Genomic DNA, 19012 nt, shown 5'->3' with positions numbered 1-19012 from the left:
TCGAATGTTTCCTGTGAGGTACGAACTGAATTCTTATATATTATTCTTATACACTGCCGGTCACGGTAGCCGAGCGGTCTAAGGCATGTACTGTCTTCGCTCGCTTGGAAACCGAGATCGTGGGTTCGAATCCCACTCAGGGCATGGATGTTTAGTTTGTGTGTGTGCGTTTTTCTGTGTTTGTGTACAGGTAGAGGCCTTGCGACTAGCTGATCACCCGCCCAAGGAATCCTACCGAATGTGTAAGGTGTAGAAAAGCCGAAGTGAACGGGGAAGTTCGTGGAGGTAGGCCTAGGCCCACCGCGGCTGTAGTGCCAAGAAAAAAAAAGTTAAATAAATCTGATTACCAGTCCATACCCCGTCTGTACTCATTCAGTCACGTGACATCATTAATATAGATTTTTATGCGTTGCTTGCTATTTTCCATACTACGTTCAACACGATGTTAAGTATCTGTTGTTGCAGACGTACAGATGAAACCCTTCTAAGGACGTAGATGTCCTTGTATTTCGTTAAATACTCGCCCTATCTAGAAAAGTATCAAATAAAGTTGTAGGCCTTAGTATGATCCATATACCTATCACGTTCCATATAACTAATTTTTATTCGTTTTATGATTTTTGGGGGGTCATGAAACCGTGTGGCTTGCATTGTGTCATAACCCAAAATACTATATAATGATTCTTAGCCGCTGTGAAAATCCCAGCCGCACTGCAGTATGATCAGATCTTACAGTGCACGTCTGTTTATGAATTGATCTTGCACTACATTTCATTCATGATGAATGTCATTGTTTCTTACAGAACAACAGAGAGAATATTGGTATGGCAATGTGTGAGTGCTGGGATAGAGTGTAAATAAAGTATCCTTTGGAGAGTCATTGGTGGTTAGTTTTGAAAGGGACGATCAGAATTTCGTGAATTCTTTATTGCAACCGTCGCCTCATTGTGCACTAGGCTTCCCATTTATCGCACCACGTGATCTATCCGTGTTTATAACCATTCCATAAACATTGAATGAAATATACCAAGAACTCGGCCAGCTCCGTTCATGGTTAGTATAAATTTTGTAGACAGTGAAATGTACGTCGCCAGATTTGTCGTTCTCTTGAACTGTGTAAGATACAGGGTTAGCCTAAAAGAAATAGACAGTTTAAATGACTCGTGTTCGTGAAACTTACACGCGCAGCCCAAAAAATGTGGACAACACGTGCAAGTTTAGAACTTCAAGTTCCACAAAAGACTGTGTGGAATATCTTGCGTAAACGTTTACGAATGTTCCCTTACCGGTTGCAATCATAGCAGAACTTCACTCGAAAGGACAAAACCCTCCGTCACTCATTCTGTATGGACGTGCAGCAACGGAATGACGGAAGTAATGATTTCTTTAGCCGGCAGTTTTCGGTGACGAATCAACGTTCCACATTAGTGATACAGTGAACAAACACGACGTTCGTATATGGGGAACTGAAAACCCGAGAGCTGTAGTAGAGCATGTGATGGAATCACCTAAAATGAACGTTTTTTGTGCTGTATCCCGTAAAAAAAGTGTACCCATATAAACTTCATGGCGTACTTTTCAAACCATGTAAGTATCTCGGCCATGCTATTAAAACTGTTCTTTCTGTTAAACTTTGAAAGTGTCTATTTCTTTTAGGCTAACCCTGTATATTCGGAAACGAAGTATTAAGACAAATATTTGGTCAACGGGGAGCTTGATGATTTGTGCATGGAACTAAATATTGTTAGGTTAATCAAATACAGTAATATGCCAATGGCGTAGAAGGGAGGATACAGATTTCTGGTTGAGAAACTTGATGGAAAGTGTCCACTTGGAAGACGGATAGGTAGATACGAGAAAAACATTAAGAAGGATCTCGTATTTTGAATTCGGCCAGTTCTATTTACATCATGGAATATTTCATAGTTTTACTGAGTGCCTTTGGCGAACTTCTGTGATAGTATATTAAAAATGGTCTATACCCACTTGCTTCCACGTCCTTTCTCCATCTAATCATTCAGTCATATTCCATTAGATGCCATATATGTACAATTGAGGAAATGCTATTAAACAAACGGTCATAACCTTTGTACAGAAATCTATTTTCACTTTTTATCTTTCGTGGATTAGGCCCTCTGACCTGTTCCAGGTCATAATTAATTATGAACGAATACTCGTATATTTTTAGATATTTACTAAGATTCCTTGCATGAGGGGTCAGTCCACCGTAAAGCTTCGTTTGCACAGGACATTAGAACACAGAGACATGCTTCCAGCTGGATTCGAACTCTGGATTACATTCTTCGTGCTATCTAAGACCGTACATTTCCTAGATTGTGATCGGCTCGTTAATCTTGTCGTGATTAATATCTAGGGGATACTTACTTACTTACTTACTTACTCATGGAGCTGATCCCTTCTTGAGGAGCCGCCAATTCTGCCGCTACTCAAGAATTTCCCAGCATTTTATGGAACCCGAAGTTTCATCACCGTGTTCACAAGAGCCCTCCACTGGTCTCTATCCTGAGCCAGATTTATCCAATCCATACCATCCCATCCTATCTCTCTAAGCTCCATTCTAATATTGTCCACCCACCTACGCCTTGGTCTTCCCTGTGGTCTCTTTCCTTCTGGCTTTCCCACCAATATCCTATATGCATTCCTCGTCTCCCCCATTCGTTCTACATGACCTGCCCACCTCATCCTCCTTCACTTGATCGTTCTAATTATACTTGGAGAAGAGTACAAGTTATGAAGCTCCTCATTATGCAGTTTTCTCCAACCTCCTGTGATTTCATCTCTCTTTGGTCGAAATGTAGGTTTTTAAATTCGTAAAGGCAAAAATGTCCCGTTACCCTAGCACAACATATGCAGACATATTGAAAGCGTGGATGTGTTTGCACACATATTTGCTTAATTATTCGATGTTAGTGATAGTCGTTATCACACACCGACCTCCATATCCGCTGGGAAAGAACCTTCTTTGCCCACTGTACGCTAGACAGGGTGGAGCCCAAACAAGGTTTGGACGGTTTGGACTCACTGAAGGGCAAATCCCTGCTCCAAACTTTACCGAGTGGCCCTTCGCGACTCATGTTGATTGATATTTGATGGTGAGAGTTGGGGTTCTCGCAGCGCTGACATGTGGGTTGTGATGCCGTGTAGCCAGATATATGTATATCGACATTTCGGAGGCAGCATGCTCCTTCGAAACGTTGGTAATCCACCAAGCTGCGCGGCATCACAATCCAGAAGGCAGCGTGACTGATATTCATGGTATTTGATTACTTTCAAACCGGCATGATTAGTTTGCGGGCTAAAGTTATGTACTTCAGTTCTGAAAACATTATATTTAATCCTCTGATAGGTAATTAATTTTAGTATTATTATTATTAATATGGCTCTACGACCCTTTGTTGGGTCTTGGCCGCTTTTTGAGTTTCTAGATCCTATAGACAGTCGATAGGACTCTTTGGACGGGCGATCAGACCGTAGCAAGGCCTCTACCTACATACAGAACAACACAAACACAGAATACACGCACACAATACAGATATCCATGCCTTGAGTGGGATTCAAACCCACGATCCCAGCGTTCGAGCGAGCGAAAACAGTTCATGCCTCAGACCGCTCGACCACTATGATCGACAGACTTAATTTTAGGGACAGTTAAAAAGACCACGCAGTTCTAATCGGGTCTTCTTTGTGCCTGGAGCCGCCATATCTCAAAGCAGAACTTTAGCGAGGAAGTCTGGCGCTCGACATAAGAACTCATTACAGGTTCCTACTCACTCTACAGCAAGTGGAGTTTGCAGTACTTTGTTCACAAATAACTTACTCGCATGCCACTGCTAAAATGAAAACAAAATATGAACAGGTAAATAACTCAATGACTAAATATACTCGAGCAACACCCACACAAATCGTCAATAACATCATGACTTCAGTATTGGTATAAACAGCTGCTGGGTTAGGCTTATAGGGTGCTCAAATTGGAGGGTCCGGTACAAAATGATGAGGTCCAACTTTAACGAAATCTTCTAAAACAACAGGAAGTATGAAGAAAACAGTCTTCTGGGATGTGGCACCGTGTAGATGTAGTGTTAACCGACGTTTCGGAGGAACGTATCGCCTCCATCTTCAGGCTAGAAGGAAAAATAAAAAAATCCGCAAACGAAGAGACCGTGAGAAGCGGTACAAGCAATCTCTGCTTATCTGAACTGTTTCGACGTAAAGGAGGAGGAGGAAGGAAAGGAGATAAGAATGACGATAGGAGGAATTGAAAAAGAATAAGAGAAACATAAGGGAAGAAGTTAATGGTGCGAAAGTTTGTATAACGAATGAATATACTCACCGCTGAATTGTTAACGGGAATTACACTGGTTTTCCTAAATCATTACACACGGGAAACAGCTAAAGTAGTATTAGTAAGAACATTTGACTCTTGACTTTTTCTTCTTCTTCTTCTTCTTTCAGAACTAAGAAGACGATTTTAACCGCTAATCAGAATGTCGGACGATAATCTGAATGACGTTCTTATCGCCCGGTTTAAGTCATTTGCAGCCAAACCTAATAGCAATGTCGACGGGTTTCGATCTGTTGCTGCTAAGCTACACAGTCGTGCTACTTCACAAGGTATGTTCGTCTTACTAGTCTACTAGCCTTATTGAAAAAAAAAGTAATATATGTATCCCCCCACATTAATTTTGGATGCCTGACCCAATCATTATGAAACTAGGAATGTATAGTATGGCACTTGGCCCCAATATCAACAGCGTAATTCTTAAATTAATCCCATCAGTAATACTAACATTACAGCCTCCGAAATTTCTGAGAAAAAAAAAACATAATATTGCTTGAGCGCCTGCACCACTCTTCATAAAATTTGGTACATATCACGCCACATGAAGCCAGCTCAACGGCATACTCCATAAGTCCTTTCGATCAGTAATACCAACATTACGGCCTCTCAAGTTGTTGTGATAATAACCGTAATGTAATTCTTGAACCGATCGTCATGGAACTTGGAACCTGAGCCCATTTCAACAGCGCACTTCCTAAATTCCTCCCATTAGTAATAACAATATTGCAGCCTTTCAAATTCCTGAGGCAAAACTTTAATATTCCTTCAACACCTGTACCAATCTTCATGAAACGTGGTATGTATATCATGCCATCTGAGCCAATCTCAACTGTGCACTTCATAATCCCTTTCCTTCAGTAATACCAACATTAGAGTCATGAAAGTTGCTGAGGTAAAACCTTAATATTACTTGAACGCCTTTATAAATTTCTATGAAACAAGGTACATATATCATGCCATATAAAGCCATCTCAACAGCATACATCATATATCCCTTACTTCAGTAATACCAACACTGCAGCCTCCAAAATCGTGATGTTTTATATTCACTTCATTATGCATACACACTAATGTTTTCTTTCTACTTTTTTAGTTAACAGTAACTTCACAATAACCATTGAGTCAAAGCATGTTAAATAATAATGCATTGTAATGTTCATTAAAGCTAAACTGGCTATCCCTGTAACAGGCCATGGAGACCCATAGGGTTGTGAGACGTAGAGGCTCAAACATTTTCTAGACAGTCATCTCACAGGTGGCAGTGAAGTTGTCAGCCTTACGTTCCAGAATGTTCATTAAATATTTGTTATAACTCTTTCAGGTAGTGGCATGATGTAGTAATATAATAAAAATTAGATTTTGAAGGCATGGCTTTATGACCTTATGCATAATAGAGTGTACAGTGAGCTTGAAATTTTAAACTGGAAGGCAGAATCCAGGAACAGAAGAATAAGTATTACATGCATGTTCAGCGAATAAATCCAAATCAGACAACCTGTGGGCTCTTAATTTAAAAACCAGTTTGTCTCAGAGTGTAGGATGCCAAAGAAGAATGGAGGATGTCTTCTTTGAAATTAGAACAGACCAGTGGTTCTTTTATGATAGTTGTTGATGATGAAATAATTGAGGAGCTATTTCAAGGAAATAGTGGCTCCGGTCTAGAAAACCGAAATTAACGGCTGTGGGGATTCGTTGCGCTGACTACGTGACACCCTCTATCTGCAAAAGTTGGCACTAAACTTCGCCGACAAGCAGCTGTCGCTCGGTCGGTATAGTTCACTTGTGGACTAAAATTACGGAGTTTTAATGGTGATGAAATAGTTGGCTGTAGTTTTTCTTCCTTTCAGATAAACTGATGAAAGAGAAGACCCTAGAGTGTATCTGCAACAAAAATTCTGGTCTCTTAGCGCTTCTAATCAACTTACTAGAGGTAAGACCTATTTCATGCGTACTGTAGAGTTATGAAGTAATGTGAAACACACTGTGATTCTAAGGTAAGATCGTAGATTGGGAAGAACAAAATTGCATATTGAGAAGCTTCATAATAAGGCTTGGGCCTGTTTTCTGCAGAGAGTGAATCTTTTAATCTTTTCTACAGTCATTCAGGGCTTCTGGTCCTTACGGACACTTGTGTCTTACTATTTTTGGAGTCTGGGTGTCATTCATTTGTGTAATTCACCCATTCTCCTTTTCGGAACCTGCGCTGATGCCTGATATCTGAGCTTCTCACATAGTCAGTCCTTTTTCCTCCCATTATTTTAATATGTCAATCTGAGTTGTTTCCAAGATTTTTTTTTGTGGTATCTGCCCTTGTTTCCTATGCATGAGTCAGAATAGTCCTGAAAACTCTTATTCTTACATAGTTCTCTGTATAAGTGTGTATTTTTCCATATAGTATCACTAAAGCCTTCAGACATTCTGCATGTCTTTTTACTTGTTGCTTGACTTCCTTTTGTAGGACTCCAGTACTTGTTATTTCAATTCCAAGAGTTACAAAAGTTGTTACTTTTTCTGTATTATTATTTTGAATTCCAGCTTACAGCATAGTGTTTGCTTAATTTAACGGTTTTTGTCTTACCTGTAGAACAATGGCATCTATTTGATTGATTTTACTTGTCAGATTCTTATTTTAAATCTCTAACGGTGTATAGAAAACTATAGAACAGCCTCTGAATATTATGTTGTTTACCTGGAATCTGTAATATGAGAGTATAAGCTGCATAGCAGAAAATGTATTCATACATTCCTCTGCTTCCAAATTTATATCCTAGTTTCTTTTTATATTTTTTGTAATTTTGTTCATTATCACATTACAGAGAATTTGTCATTATGGTACCCCTTTCTTAATATTTTTTACAGTAATCTCCCACCCACCTACACTGTTATAAAATTACTACTACATACGGCGTTCATCAATAAAAGAAGCCATCTCTTATATTATTTTGCTCTAAAATATCAAAAATATATTTTAATTCTGGGCCATTAGAAGACTTCCCTACATCAACAAAACAGAAAGCCAGTTTATTATATTCCAGTGTCATTCTGTAAACTCATTCATAAGTATTGCATACTTACAAGAGCCCTTTTTTTCATCACATAAGTATGTTAATACGTTTCCATGCGCATTAAATTTGTTGTTATCTTTAGCAGATTTATTACTGAGTAGTTTCTTGGGAGTTCTTTTTTTTTTTTTTTTTTAATCCTGGAACCAAAATACTTGTTTTACACTTCTTGTATTTAGGGTAGTGAAATTACAGAGTTAGAGCTGGATAGGTGACATGCGTGGATTGAATAGAAATGCACACAGAAATTTTGGGGATCTCAAGGAAAGGCCACTCAGAAGGCCAAGGTGTAGATAAGATAAGATGAGGGTGTGGACTTATTGCAATTGATTCAGGGTAGAGTCCAACAGTCAGGTTTTGTGAACTTGGTGTGAATTTTTGTGTTCCATGAAAGTATTATATTTCTTGATCAGCTAAGCAATTATCGACTTTTTAAGAAAGATCCTACACTTATAATTAATCTGAACATATCAGTCAGTATCTTTACCTTGGAGATCAAGATATTTTTCTAGAACAAATGCAGACCCATTGCTCTGCCTGAACAAGTTTCGTACCTTTACCTTGTTGTGACAGCACTGACCTTCTGTGATGGCTCATGCTCTAGTTCCCTTAACTGTCATCAGTTGATTCAGGGCTCCAGTTCATACCAAGATATTGTTGGACTGACATAGCCGAAGTACTCGGAGAAAACCTGCTCCAGCTCCACTTTGTCGACCACAAATCCCACTTGACCAGACCCGGGATCGAACCCGGGCCGACGCGGTGGGAAGTCAGCGACTAACCGCTTGAGCTATGGCGCGGCTTATACATCCGTGTCCCAGTGGGATTCGAACTCATGAGTTAAGTGTTGTGGTGGTACAAGACAGCACTCACGCCTTAGAACGCACGGCCGCTGTGCTTAGCAGCTGTAACTTTACGAGCATATGCACACGATGAGCCGATTTTACGAATAACGAAGTTTGGTATAAGTGAAGAAGAACTGTTATTGGACCGACAAGAATCAGAATTAAATTCGGCAACATTTATCGTACATTCCAGTGGGTTTGGAGATACAGTGGGCAGAATGATGAACATGTTCTCCATGGGCGTTCATTTCGAGTATTTTTTTTTTTGCGCAAAATAGTACATAAGAATAATTGTTAGTTATTGTGTATCTGTATTAGTTTGGATACAATAAGTGGTAACATATGCACGAATTTGTTTAAATGATAATATTTTAGGAAATTTAAAGAAATTTAAATTATTCGAAGATTTTTTAAGGAATTTTAATTGAATTTTGAAGGAATTCAACGAAATCTATATAATTTTAACCTAAAATTCTTTGACTATTGAAGTTAAAATAAAGAATTTCAACATATTGATAAAACATTTCACTCTAAATAAGGAATTCCTTTAAATTTCTGATAATAACTTTATTATTTAATGAATTTTAATAAAAATTTCAGTCATTCTAAGTTAATTAAAAGAATTTAAACAAATTTTGAACGGACACAACCGATTTTATGAAAATTTTTCCGAAAATGAAGGTCATTAGGTGTATTATACATAACTGCTTGCGCTTCGCGTGTTGTTGTTTCCAGTGACACCGCACAATTATAAATTTTGGGTGAGTGTCAAGCGTTAAAAAAATGACGCGTGTTTTGTAACGGCTGTTGTTTTGGGATGTTCTAAAATCACATCTCTGCAGATACACGAAGACTACAAGTTGATAAATGACTGGTAGGATGCATGGAGAGTATGTGCATTAGTTATTTAAGTTCATGCGGAACCGCCAGTTGGAGAAGGGCAGGGAGGAACATGACAATATCACCAGAAAATAGCCCAACAGAAAGAGGAGTCTGGCAAACTTTTTCTGTACGAGCTTCGATGTTTACATCCGTATAATACACGAAAGTACAATTTTTATTTACCAGCCCACGTTAAATGGAATGGAGCCAGAACAACCGGATGAAAACTCAAGCAATGTTTGAGTTAAGGTGAACAGGTCATAAAATGATTGATTATAGAAGCTAACAGTTCGCTAACTCCAGAGATCGCTCATTCACAAATATAGTCGTCGAGATTCGGATGTGCGATTGTTTGCTAGCGCCATTTGCGGGTCTTTAAATGAATGTTCCTAAACATTTACAGTTTAATATCTGACTGTACACCAACTAAAATCGTTGGGTTAATAATGTCAGGCCCTGGGGTCGACTCAGCCTCTAACAGAAATGAGTACCAGGAATATTCTTGGGGTTAAAGGGCGGTCTGCGCGTAAGGCTGACAATCTTACCAGCATCTGTGAGCCGACTGTATAGAAAATGTGTGAACCTCAACATGTCACAACCGTATGGGCCTGCACAGCCTGTTACAAGGATAGTTTCACATAATTTTTTATTAAGATTATATTCATGTTTTAGGCTGAGGTCACACGAGCGCACAAAATGCTTCCGTTGTAACGAAAGTCGTGACGTCCGTTGTAGAAATAAACAATAGAGGCGAATGCTACGCTTTCTTCTGGCTCCATTGCATACAAAAAACTATGCACCGCATTCTGCAACTGTTTGGTGTCCTCAGCAACGTCCGTCATATAGTACGTTCGTTACAACGGACGCATTTTGTGCGCTCGTGTGGCCCCAGCCTTAAGTGTTTATTGAACTGCAAGTCATAGCACATGAATTTAAAGCTGACCTCGATTTTCCAGATGTGGTCTGCATGAGTGATCGAGCTTGGCGTTCATTTATAGCACGTTGAAAGCTCTCGTTGCAAATATGACCTCATTACTCCTTATATATTCGTCATGTACTCGTATAAGACAGTTTAAAACAAGCTGTAGATCTTAGTGAGACCTGTCTCACGTGCTGTTTTTGTACGCGAAGCCGTTTTTTTAGAAAACCGATAAAATTCCATTTCGGATTGATGTGGAGTATGAGTTACTTATTACTTACTTACGGAGCTGAGCCCTTCTTGAGGAGAAGCCAAATCTTCAGCTACTCAAGAATTTTGCAGCATTTTATGGAACCCGAAGTTTCATTACCGTGTTCACAAGAACCCTCCACTGGTCCCTATTCTGAGCCAGATCTATCCAATCCATACCATCCCATCCTATCTCTCTAAGATATATTTTAATATTGTCCACCCACCTACGCCTTGGTCCTCCCAAAGGTCCTCTTTTCCTTCTGGCTTTCCCACCAATATCCTATATGCATTCCTCTTCTCCCCCATTCGTGCTGCATGCCCTGCCCACCTCATCCCCTTTGACTTGATCATCTCGAACGAAATTTAAACCACCCTTACAGTTTTTTTTTTTCTTAAATATAAAGTCGCAATACGGAATCTGTCTAAATCCGATTCAGATGCGATCTAATGCAGGATAATAATGCAAAAACAACGTGAAAACGAGGTATACCAGACTCCCGCTGTGATTCGAATTGGGTGTTTACTGTGGATCCGATCTACAAATCATCATTAGCATCATTGTCGTCCCATCGCCGGAAGTAAAATGGAACTCCCATTCTTTGGGCGTTTCTGTCTAAAATGTTGATACTGAACCTTGATTCATACCAACCGTACTTAGAGAATTAGCTTACAACAACAATAGTTGATTTCGTGCTAAATTGGTGGGGATTAAGGCTTCAAGTATTGAGGCATGACTTTATGCTTTCTTCCCATAATGCACGTACGTTTGTAAACACGTGAGTAGGAAATATACCTCGCGTCCTTTGTAATATCATTTTAAAACTTCACGTTATATAAATGTTTGGATCAATGAAGAATATGTTTAATTTTCTGTTCCGCTTTTGGCGTGTCTGGTAGCTTCAGAACAACTGAGTTTTATTTAGGAACTAGTTCCTGCATAAAGACGTCCTTGTTCTGACTGCTATTTCAGAAACGACGTTTATTGGCACAATTATTTACATTTATTTTGTGAAATTGATACCAATTTTAGACGTTATATTCTGTAGATATAATAGTCTGGTCTCAGCCTGTAAGAGGTCGGGTTTACGGAGCATATGTAGCCGTGCATTAATTATGCAACTGTCTCTTTTGTCGTTAAGTCGAATATAGGCATGTTTATTGCTTGTGTGGGATGCTTACTATGGCTACTTGGTATGCTTTGGTGACGTTTGATCTTTGCTGCAAATATAAAACATGTAACCCGAAACAATAGACATTTCCGTGCAAGAATCGAAAGGATTCCACCTGAAATGATAAAATTTTCTCTCTTGAAGGTTTTATCACTGCTTTGAAAACGCAACAGTGAAAGGGTTAGTCGATGGATGGGTTCAGTGAAATCATTTAATAATAACATTGCGTTGTAACTTCGAGTTTAAAATTTAAAGAAGATGAGATGGGAGGGACATGCAGCTCAAGTGTGAGAAATGAGAAATATACACGAAATTATAGGTGGAAAATCCTGTTGGAAGAAATTACTTGGGAGACCCTAGCATAGATGGGAGTATAGTGAATTCTTCTTAGAGAAATAGGTCGTAAGGTTGTAGGCTAGATTCAGCTGTTCCAGGATTGGGTCCACAGGCGACCTCTTCTGAATACGGTAGCGAACATTCCAGTTCTCTAAAAGTTTTGGACCATCTTGACCTGCTGAACAGTTATGTTTCGAAACGTAGATTCTCCTGTATACAAGTTGGATACATTCAGTTAGGGTCATCGTTAATGCAGTGTCTGGTTGCTCAAGAAATTATCTACTTTTAAATAAGTTGGAGTCTCATTACCATATTCACAAATCCTCGCCATTTCAGTCCCATCTTTGTCTTCTGTAAGATCAGTTTCAATAGTATGCTTGCATCCACGTGTCCGTCTCGCAAGCGGTCACTTTGGTTGAGGTATTCCGGTCCAACTAAACGGTGTTATGTACAAGTATTTCCTGTTTGCTGCATGCCTGTTGCTCATCCTTGCGATCTCACTAACATGATGCCGTTAAAGAATACCTCAGTTTCAATTTTTTTTAACTATGTCATCAGCAGTCATCATGGCAGCCACGAGATCGACCTTAGGGACACTTCATATAAGGCCTTAAATTTCTCTGTAGTGAAAGATCTGCGAACTATGCGCAGTACGCTCAGGTATTTCTAGAACTTAAAATAATGGACCGCCTACTCGAAAGCTATATACGAGTATTTATGAAGATTACTGCCGCGGATAACTGTCATCTGGAATGTGATGCTATACAGGTTCACTCTTCGACCTTTAAGATGGAGGCAGAACTTTGCTCTGAAACGCTGGTAACAATTTATCAGAGCGCAGGTTTCACATTCCAGAGGAGAGTAATCTTCATAGTCACCGCTGTGAGGACCTCAGATCTCGACTCTATCTTTTTTTTTTCTTTCTTTCTTTGTCGTGGAGTTCTGTCAACGTGCCTACAGATTTTGCATGAAACATCCGTTTGATTCTTAAACGTTGCAAACGTGACGATGGGGCAAATCCACAGGTTATGTATGACAGCTCGTTATGTGAGGGAAGTTTATGGCCCCATCTATCTATCTATCTATCTATCTATATGTCTGTCTGTCTATCTATCTTTATATCTGTCTGTCTCTCTGTGGCTCTACAACCCTTTGTTGGACCTTAGCCTCTTTTTCAGTGTCTTAATCCTACACACAGTCATTATGACTCCTTGGACGGGGGATCAGCCCATCGCAAGGACGCTACCTACACACAGAACAACACAAATACAGAATAAATGCTCAGAGACATCCATGCCTTGAGTGGGATTCGAATTCACGATCCCAGCTTTCGAGCGAGCGAAGACAGTTCATGCCTTAGACCGCGATGTCACTGTGATCGGCAGTTTATAGCCCTAATATACAGAAATAGAATATTTAATTGTGTAATTATTAATTTAATATTATTCATACAGGCTGCTTTATATGGATGGAAGTGTTTAAACTGAAGTTAATGTCCCGCACTCATGTCAGAATATGTTGATAATACAGGAGTTTTCTTTACACAACACGGCTGCAAAGAGGATGTATGAGTTTCGGGTCGACTTGACGCGACGAGCGTCCCCAACTTCCGACCGAGTGCACGTTCTGTGCTCGCAAAAGAGCAAGAACTCGCTGTATAATCCAGGCGAGATTCTCACTTTAAAGGGTTTACTGAGATTACTACATTTCATCAGCATGTTGCCCATAAATTATAGTTGCATCTGCCCGTATTTGGTATCACAGTTTACGATATTGTAAGCTGTAGGGCTGACACTCTGTTGTAGGTTGACGCAACACAAACTGAATACATCCTTGCGGATTGCGTTGGGTGCGCAAGTGCGTTAAGAGAGGCAGGTAGCAGGTGTTCATATTAGCTGGACCGTGGGTATTTGGCAGGATTCAAACGTTGGCTTCTCTTCATGTCGTTTAATTTGGTTCTGTTCCTTTTTTTCCGTTTCAGAAAATAAAATGTGTATTTTTTAATTGTCGAATCTCTCAAGCGGAGGAGCCAGGCGCTTCTTCCGTCGAGTTTGTCCCACATAGATTCTGGCTGCTAAAGGAACCACTAAATTCTAAATACACAGACTGCAGCAGATCCTGGAAGTTCTCTTTGGTCTTGACCCCAGGAGAATGTTATAAGCGTATTCTTAATGGGGCGAGACTGAGTCCACTACTGGGCTATTGTACCAGCCCCGGATGATAGGTGAGGGTGATTGTGGAGCAATTGGTGGAATGAAGATTAGCAGGGGAGACCGAAGTACTGGGAGAAAACCTGCCCCAACGCCACTTTCACCGCCACAAATCCCACATAATCTAACCCGGGCCGCCGCGGTAGGAAGCCAGCGATTAACCACCTGAGATGTTATAAGCTTACAGCCGATTTCATCCAGAAATCCCATCGCCAACTGATGTTCACGAGTGGTCACCCATCCAAGTGCTCGCCATTGAAAACGTAGCTTACCTTTATTGCCGTGGGTTCAGCGGCGTGGAGAGTGCGTGGAGGTTACCGTGAAAACCTAACACAACGAAATATTCTTACCTTTACCTGATTTTTTGGAATTCTATGAAATTTGGCCTCACTTTGTATAATAGGCCGATTTGGAGCTGTTTCAACTGTAGTTTTTATGAAGTTGAGGTAAGATCATTTCCGGTCTAGAAAACCGAAAATAACGGCCGTGGGGATCCGTTGCGCTGACCACGCGACACCCTCTGTCCGGAAAAGCTGACACTAACTTCGTCGACAATCGGCGGTCGCTCAGTCGGTATAGTTCGCTTGCGGACTAAACCCACGGAGTTAGTTTTTGTTTGTTTGAGGTAAGATCATTATGAATGGTGATAAGGCGAGGATTTGGAAGAAGGCAGCTTTGTCCATTTGAAGGTACTGCTCAGTAATCTAGCACAAAGCGACTGGCGGTCCGTCAGTCAGTCAGTACTGGGTCATTCCTTGTGAACTACATCTTAAGGCGCGTCCACATTACTCGTGCTCGTCGGGAGACTCGTCTGGATTTTACTTTTGCTCTTAAATCTTCGTCCACACTACTTAAGTTGCTCGCGAGGCTTCGGCGCTTGAGGATCCGTATATTTTACTCGTAGTGTATATAGGCTGTAGTCTTATTTTAATTTATTGGCTATAGTTTTTAAATTAAAAATATGCTTGTCTCGTGACTTGTCATATCGTCCACATTACTCGCGAGCATAGCGAGTCACACGAGCACGAGTAATGTGGACGCGCCTTTACGTAGATAACGCCAATACCTGCGTGTTGAGGACAGTTGGGACTCGAACAACTCAGCCTGTGTCACATTACTACAAATTAATTTTGAAGAGCGAAAGGCCGTTCCATCCACTGGCCACCGTAACTTACGAGTATACATACGCACGCATACTGCATACATTTTTATTGTCCACTGTAAGAAAAACAGCCATCGATCGTTCTTCAACTGCAGAAACCTTTACTATGTGCAACCATCCCAGTGGTAGGGGCACGCGGTAGCGTAGTTGGTTGAGGGGCTATGCTACAAGCCGGAAGGTCGCGGGTTCAAGCCCCGATGAGGTCATTGTATTTTTTTCAATTGACCTAATCGTACCAGCCCTGGGGTTCACTCAGCCTCTAACAGAAATGAGTACCAGGAATTAAATAAATAATTTTCCTGGGGAGTAAAGCGCGGCCTGCCCGTAAGGCTGACAACCTTACCGCCATCTGTAAGCCGATTGTCTAGGGCAGTGCTGTCCAATGTTCTTATGTACTCGGGCACAATTCACTGATGCCTATGGAGGTGCGGGCGCCACCACACACTACTACTACTACTACTACTACTACTACTACTACTACTACTACTAATAATAATAATAATAATAATAATAATAAAATTTTTCGAAAATATTTAACATTACTCAGACGTTCGAAAATGTCTCTTGTCTTACAATTTGAATTAATATTAAAAATCGGCTATTATATGTGGTTACGGAGGGCGCCAGAAAAATATACCACGGGCGCCGCGTTGGACAGGGCTGGTCTAGATAATGTGGGACCCTCAACGTCTCACAACCCTATGGGCCTTCACGGCCTGTTACCATCCCAGTGGTAATGATAATAATAGTTCTGACACATGGTCTTTTTGGAGCCCACATCTGTTTCATTACTTCAAATGGACGTCGTATAGTCTTTTTATTTAGCTTACTGCTGCCAGGAACAGTAGTGCTCAGTTAAGGTTGTGGAGCTTTCTCAAACAAAATGGCATTTTCACTGTTCATTTCATTCTCATTAACTCAGTCATAGCAGAACCCGAAGTTCAGTGCCTCCAGTACCGAAGTCAGATACTAAACGCAACCCAGAGGAGAGCAAGTTGGGTCCAGCGATATTTCTAAATTTTCTTCGGTAGATAGCCGATTCTAATGTACGCCGGAAAACTGCCCTGGCTGACTTTTTCGTAATTTTCTTCAGCCACTCCAGGTAAGTGCCGTGGTGTTACTTTAAATTAGGCCACGACTTCTTGCTTTCGCATCCTTTCAAGTTCACTGTTCCCTATTCGATCATTCGATGTCATATGGTCTAAGTTACTGAGAGCGTTAAGTAAATAAATAAATATAAACACGACGTCGAACCAGTTTCATCCGCCTTCGATCTTCCCCCTGCTTAATTAATTAAACGATTAAACACTACACAGTGAAGGCGTATGGGAAGTGGAGGTATCTCCATTCTTGAGTGAATGCTCAGCTTTACGCCCTGACCGCTTTATCCTCGGTGTCTATCGTATAGGAGGCTGTGTGAGCCTCAGAGCCGGTCTGCAAGCTGTGGAGTGGAGAAGAATCTCTTGCCCATACCGGGATTCGACCCCGACCGTCAAGCTTGTAGCCATCGCTATACTGACTGAATTGTCCGGCTCATTTTATATATACATACATATAATCGATCATATATTGCACTATTTTACTAAGCACTTTCAAAGGCCGCGCCATAGCTGAAACGGTTAGTCGCTGGCTTCCCACCGCGGCGGCCCGGGTTCAATCCCGTATCTAGTCACGTGGGATTTGTGATGAACAAAGTGGCGCTGGGGCGGGTTTTCTCCTAGTACTTCGGTTTCCCCTGCCATTCTTCATTCCACCAAATTCTCCATCATCATAATCACCCGGGGCACGCTACAATAGGCCAATCAGTGGCCGTCGTGCCGAATGAGCCCAGTTGGACTCCACCCCCCCACAAAGCGAATTTAAAAAAAACGAAGCACTTTCAATATTACGCTGGAATGTAACGCTGCTGAGCACTTTGTTTTGAGACGCTATAATTGAGTGGCTCTCTAACTTTGTGAGACTGCAGCCCGGTAAATTGTTTTTTTATAAGACGAAAGCCCTGTATATTTGATCTGAGTGCCCGGCGGTTGAGAAACACTGCTATAATTTCTGTACTTCCCTTAAAGAAAAAAGCAGATTTTCACAACTGTAGAAACAGTTGGCAAAATTACTATTATAGTGTGGTCGCACTTTATATGCAAAGTTTGAAATAATGCCAATCCCAAAAAATTCGCCATGGATCATATACTGTGTGTTGAAATATGCGAGGTCTGCAGGAACGCACGGTATAATGTTCTTGGCGCCTCAACCGAGCAGATCGTGAACTCCTTGATGCTGGAGACAGGACTCCGCAACGTTAGGCTTGTGCTCGGGACTGATGCCCCAGAACATCTTGAGATTTTACCGACTTTCGTTGTCTTGAGACTGTAAGTCTTTGTGTAGCTTAATGTTCCGCATTTTGGAAAGCAGAAATAGACGGAATGGCAACATTTCTCTTGACTAAGTAATATCTGATAATTGCAGAATCTTTTCTTATAATTTCGTCATAAGTTCTGTGTGGTTGTGAGTTAGAATAACCCCACCATAGCCCTGTGAAAAGGGAACCCATTGCCGGGGGGTAAACTGGGCCACCCTTTCACTGGGGGTCATAAGTACAGACATTGGTCCTCCAGGTTGGGGTTTGGACACAGGGCTGACGACCTTGCTCTGTAAAGAAAAACTACTATTGCGAAATCCAAAGCAGTGAAAACCGGATGGCCCAGTTCACTATGGACTAGACAAGCCTGACAGAATCTTCTAAGGAAGGCTATGGCTCTTAAAGGGCTGTTTACCAATGGCGATCTTAAATTTCTTCTTCAACTTCAAAGTGTTGTTCCCGGATTTGTTAGCACTCTGATACACTATTCCTTTGGGGACCATTTTTAATATTACCTCCCCTCTACGCTTAGATATCACATAAAAATTATTTTCTTCAGATTTTCTGATTAAAATTTTGTGTGCAATTCTAATTCCCTATGCGATGCATCTATTAACCATATTGTCACCTTGATTTGATCACCTCAATAACATTACATGAAGAATATTATGGAGCGTCTTATAAAGCTTCCTCCAGTCTTCTGATACTTCCTCTCTCATTTTTCTTTTCCTTGGCACTACAGCCCCAGTGGGCCTAGGCCTACCTCCATGAACTCCGCTCACTTCGGTTTTTCTAGATCTTACACATACGGTAGGACTCCTTGGACGAGTGATCAGCTCGTCGCAAGGCCTCTACCTGTAGACAGACACACAAAAACGCACACAAACATCCATGCCCTGAATGGGATTCGAACCCACCATCCCGGCTTTCGGGCGAACAAAGACAGTGCATGCCTTAGACCGCTCGGCTACCGTGACCGGCACTTCCTCTCTCATAGGCCTCAATATTCTCCTCGGCACTTCGTTCTCAAACACCCTCTCTTCATATTCTTACTTCAGATGTCGAATAAATGATATTATTATTTCAGCACCTGCAGTACATCTATAAAGGGAAAAAAACCGTGGTTCGAAGTTATTGCCAACTTTAGCGGATATACGTGTAGAGTGTTACGTGATCAGCGCTACGAATCCCCACGGCCATTAATTTCGGTTTTCTAGACCGGAGCCGCTACTTTTCCATTCAAGTAGCACCTCTGTTATCCTCACGAGGCTGAGTGGACCCCGTTCCAGACCCACTACTTCTCAGAATCGAACACGGACGTTCGGATCTGTAGCCAGGAACTCTGACCACTTGACCACAGATATTAAATAATAACCAGTACACTGCATCCAGTAAGAACATGATTTATAATTTCGGTAACTTTCTTACACTTCCTACATCTTACTACCATAGGACA

The 19012-nt window shown here is 41.0% G+C and overlaps 1 protein-coding gene across 2 annotated transcripts in view; it reads left to right on the top strand.

Annotated features, from left to right (window-relative positions):
- The window catches only part of LOC111868820 (cytosolic carboxypeptidase 1), a 108357-nt gene that overhangs the window by 7650 nt on the left and 81695 nt on the right, over positions 1-19012 (top strand). For both annotated transcript variants that reach the window (XM_023859830.2, XM_023859831.2), the window contains exons 2-3: positions 4477-4635; positions 6211-6293. In XM_023859830.2, coding sequence (XP_023715598.1) covers positions 4509-4635; positions 6211-6293 — 210 coding nt within the window. In that variant the 5' untranslated portion in view covers positions 4477-4508. The remainder of the gene's footprint in view (positions 1-4476; positions 4636-6210; positions 6294-19012) is intronic.

Source organism: Cryptotermes secundus, unplaced genomic scaffold (genome assembly GCF_002891405.2).
Source record: "Cryptotermes secundus unplaced genomic scaffold, Csec_1.0 scaffold257, whole genome shotgun sequence".
Taxonomy (NCBI): domain Eukaryota; kingdom Metazoa; phylum Arthropoda; class Insecta; order Blattodea; family Kalotermitidae; genus Cryptotermes; species Cryptotermes secundus.
Note: the sequence above shows the minus strand (reverse complement) of the source record. Positions and strands in the feature narration are given on the sequence as shown.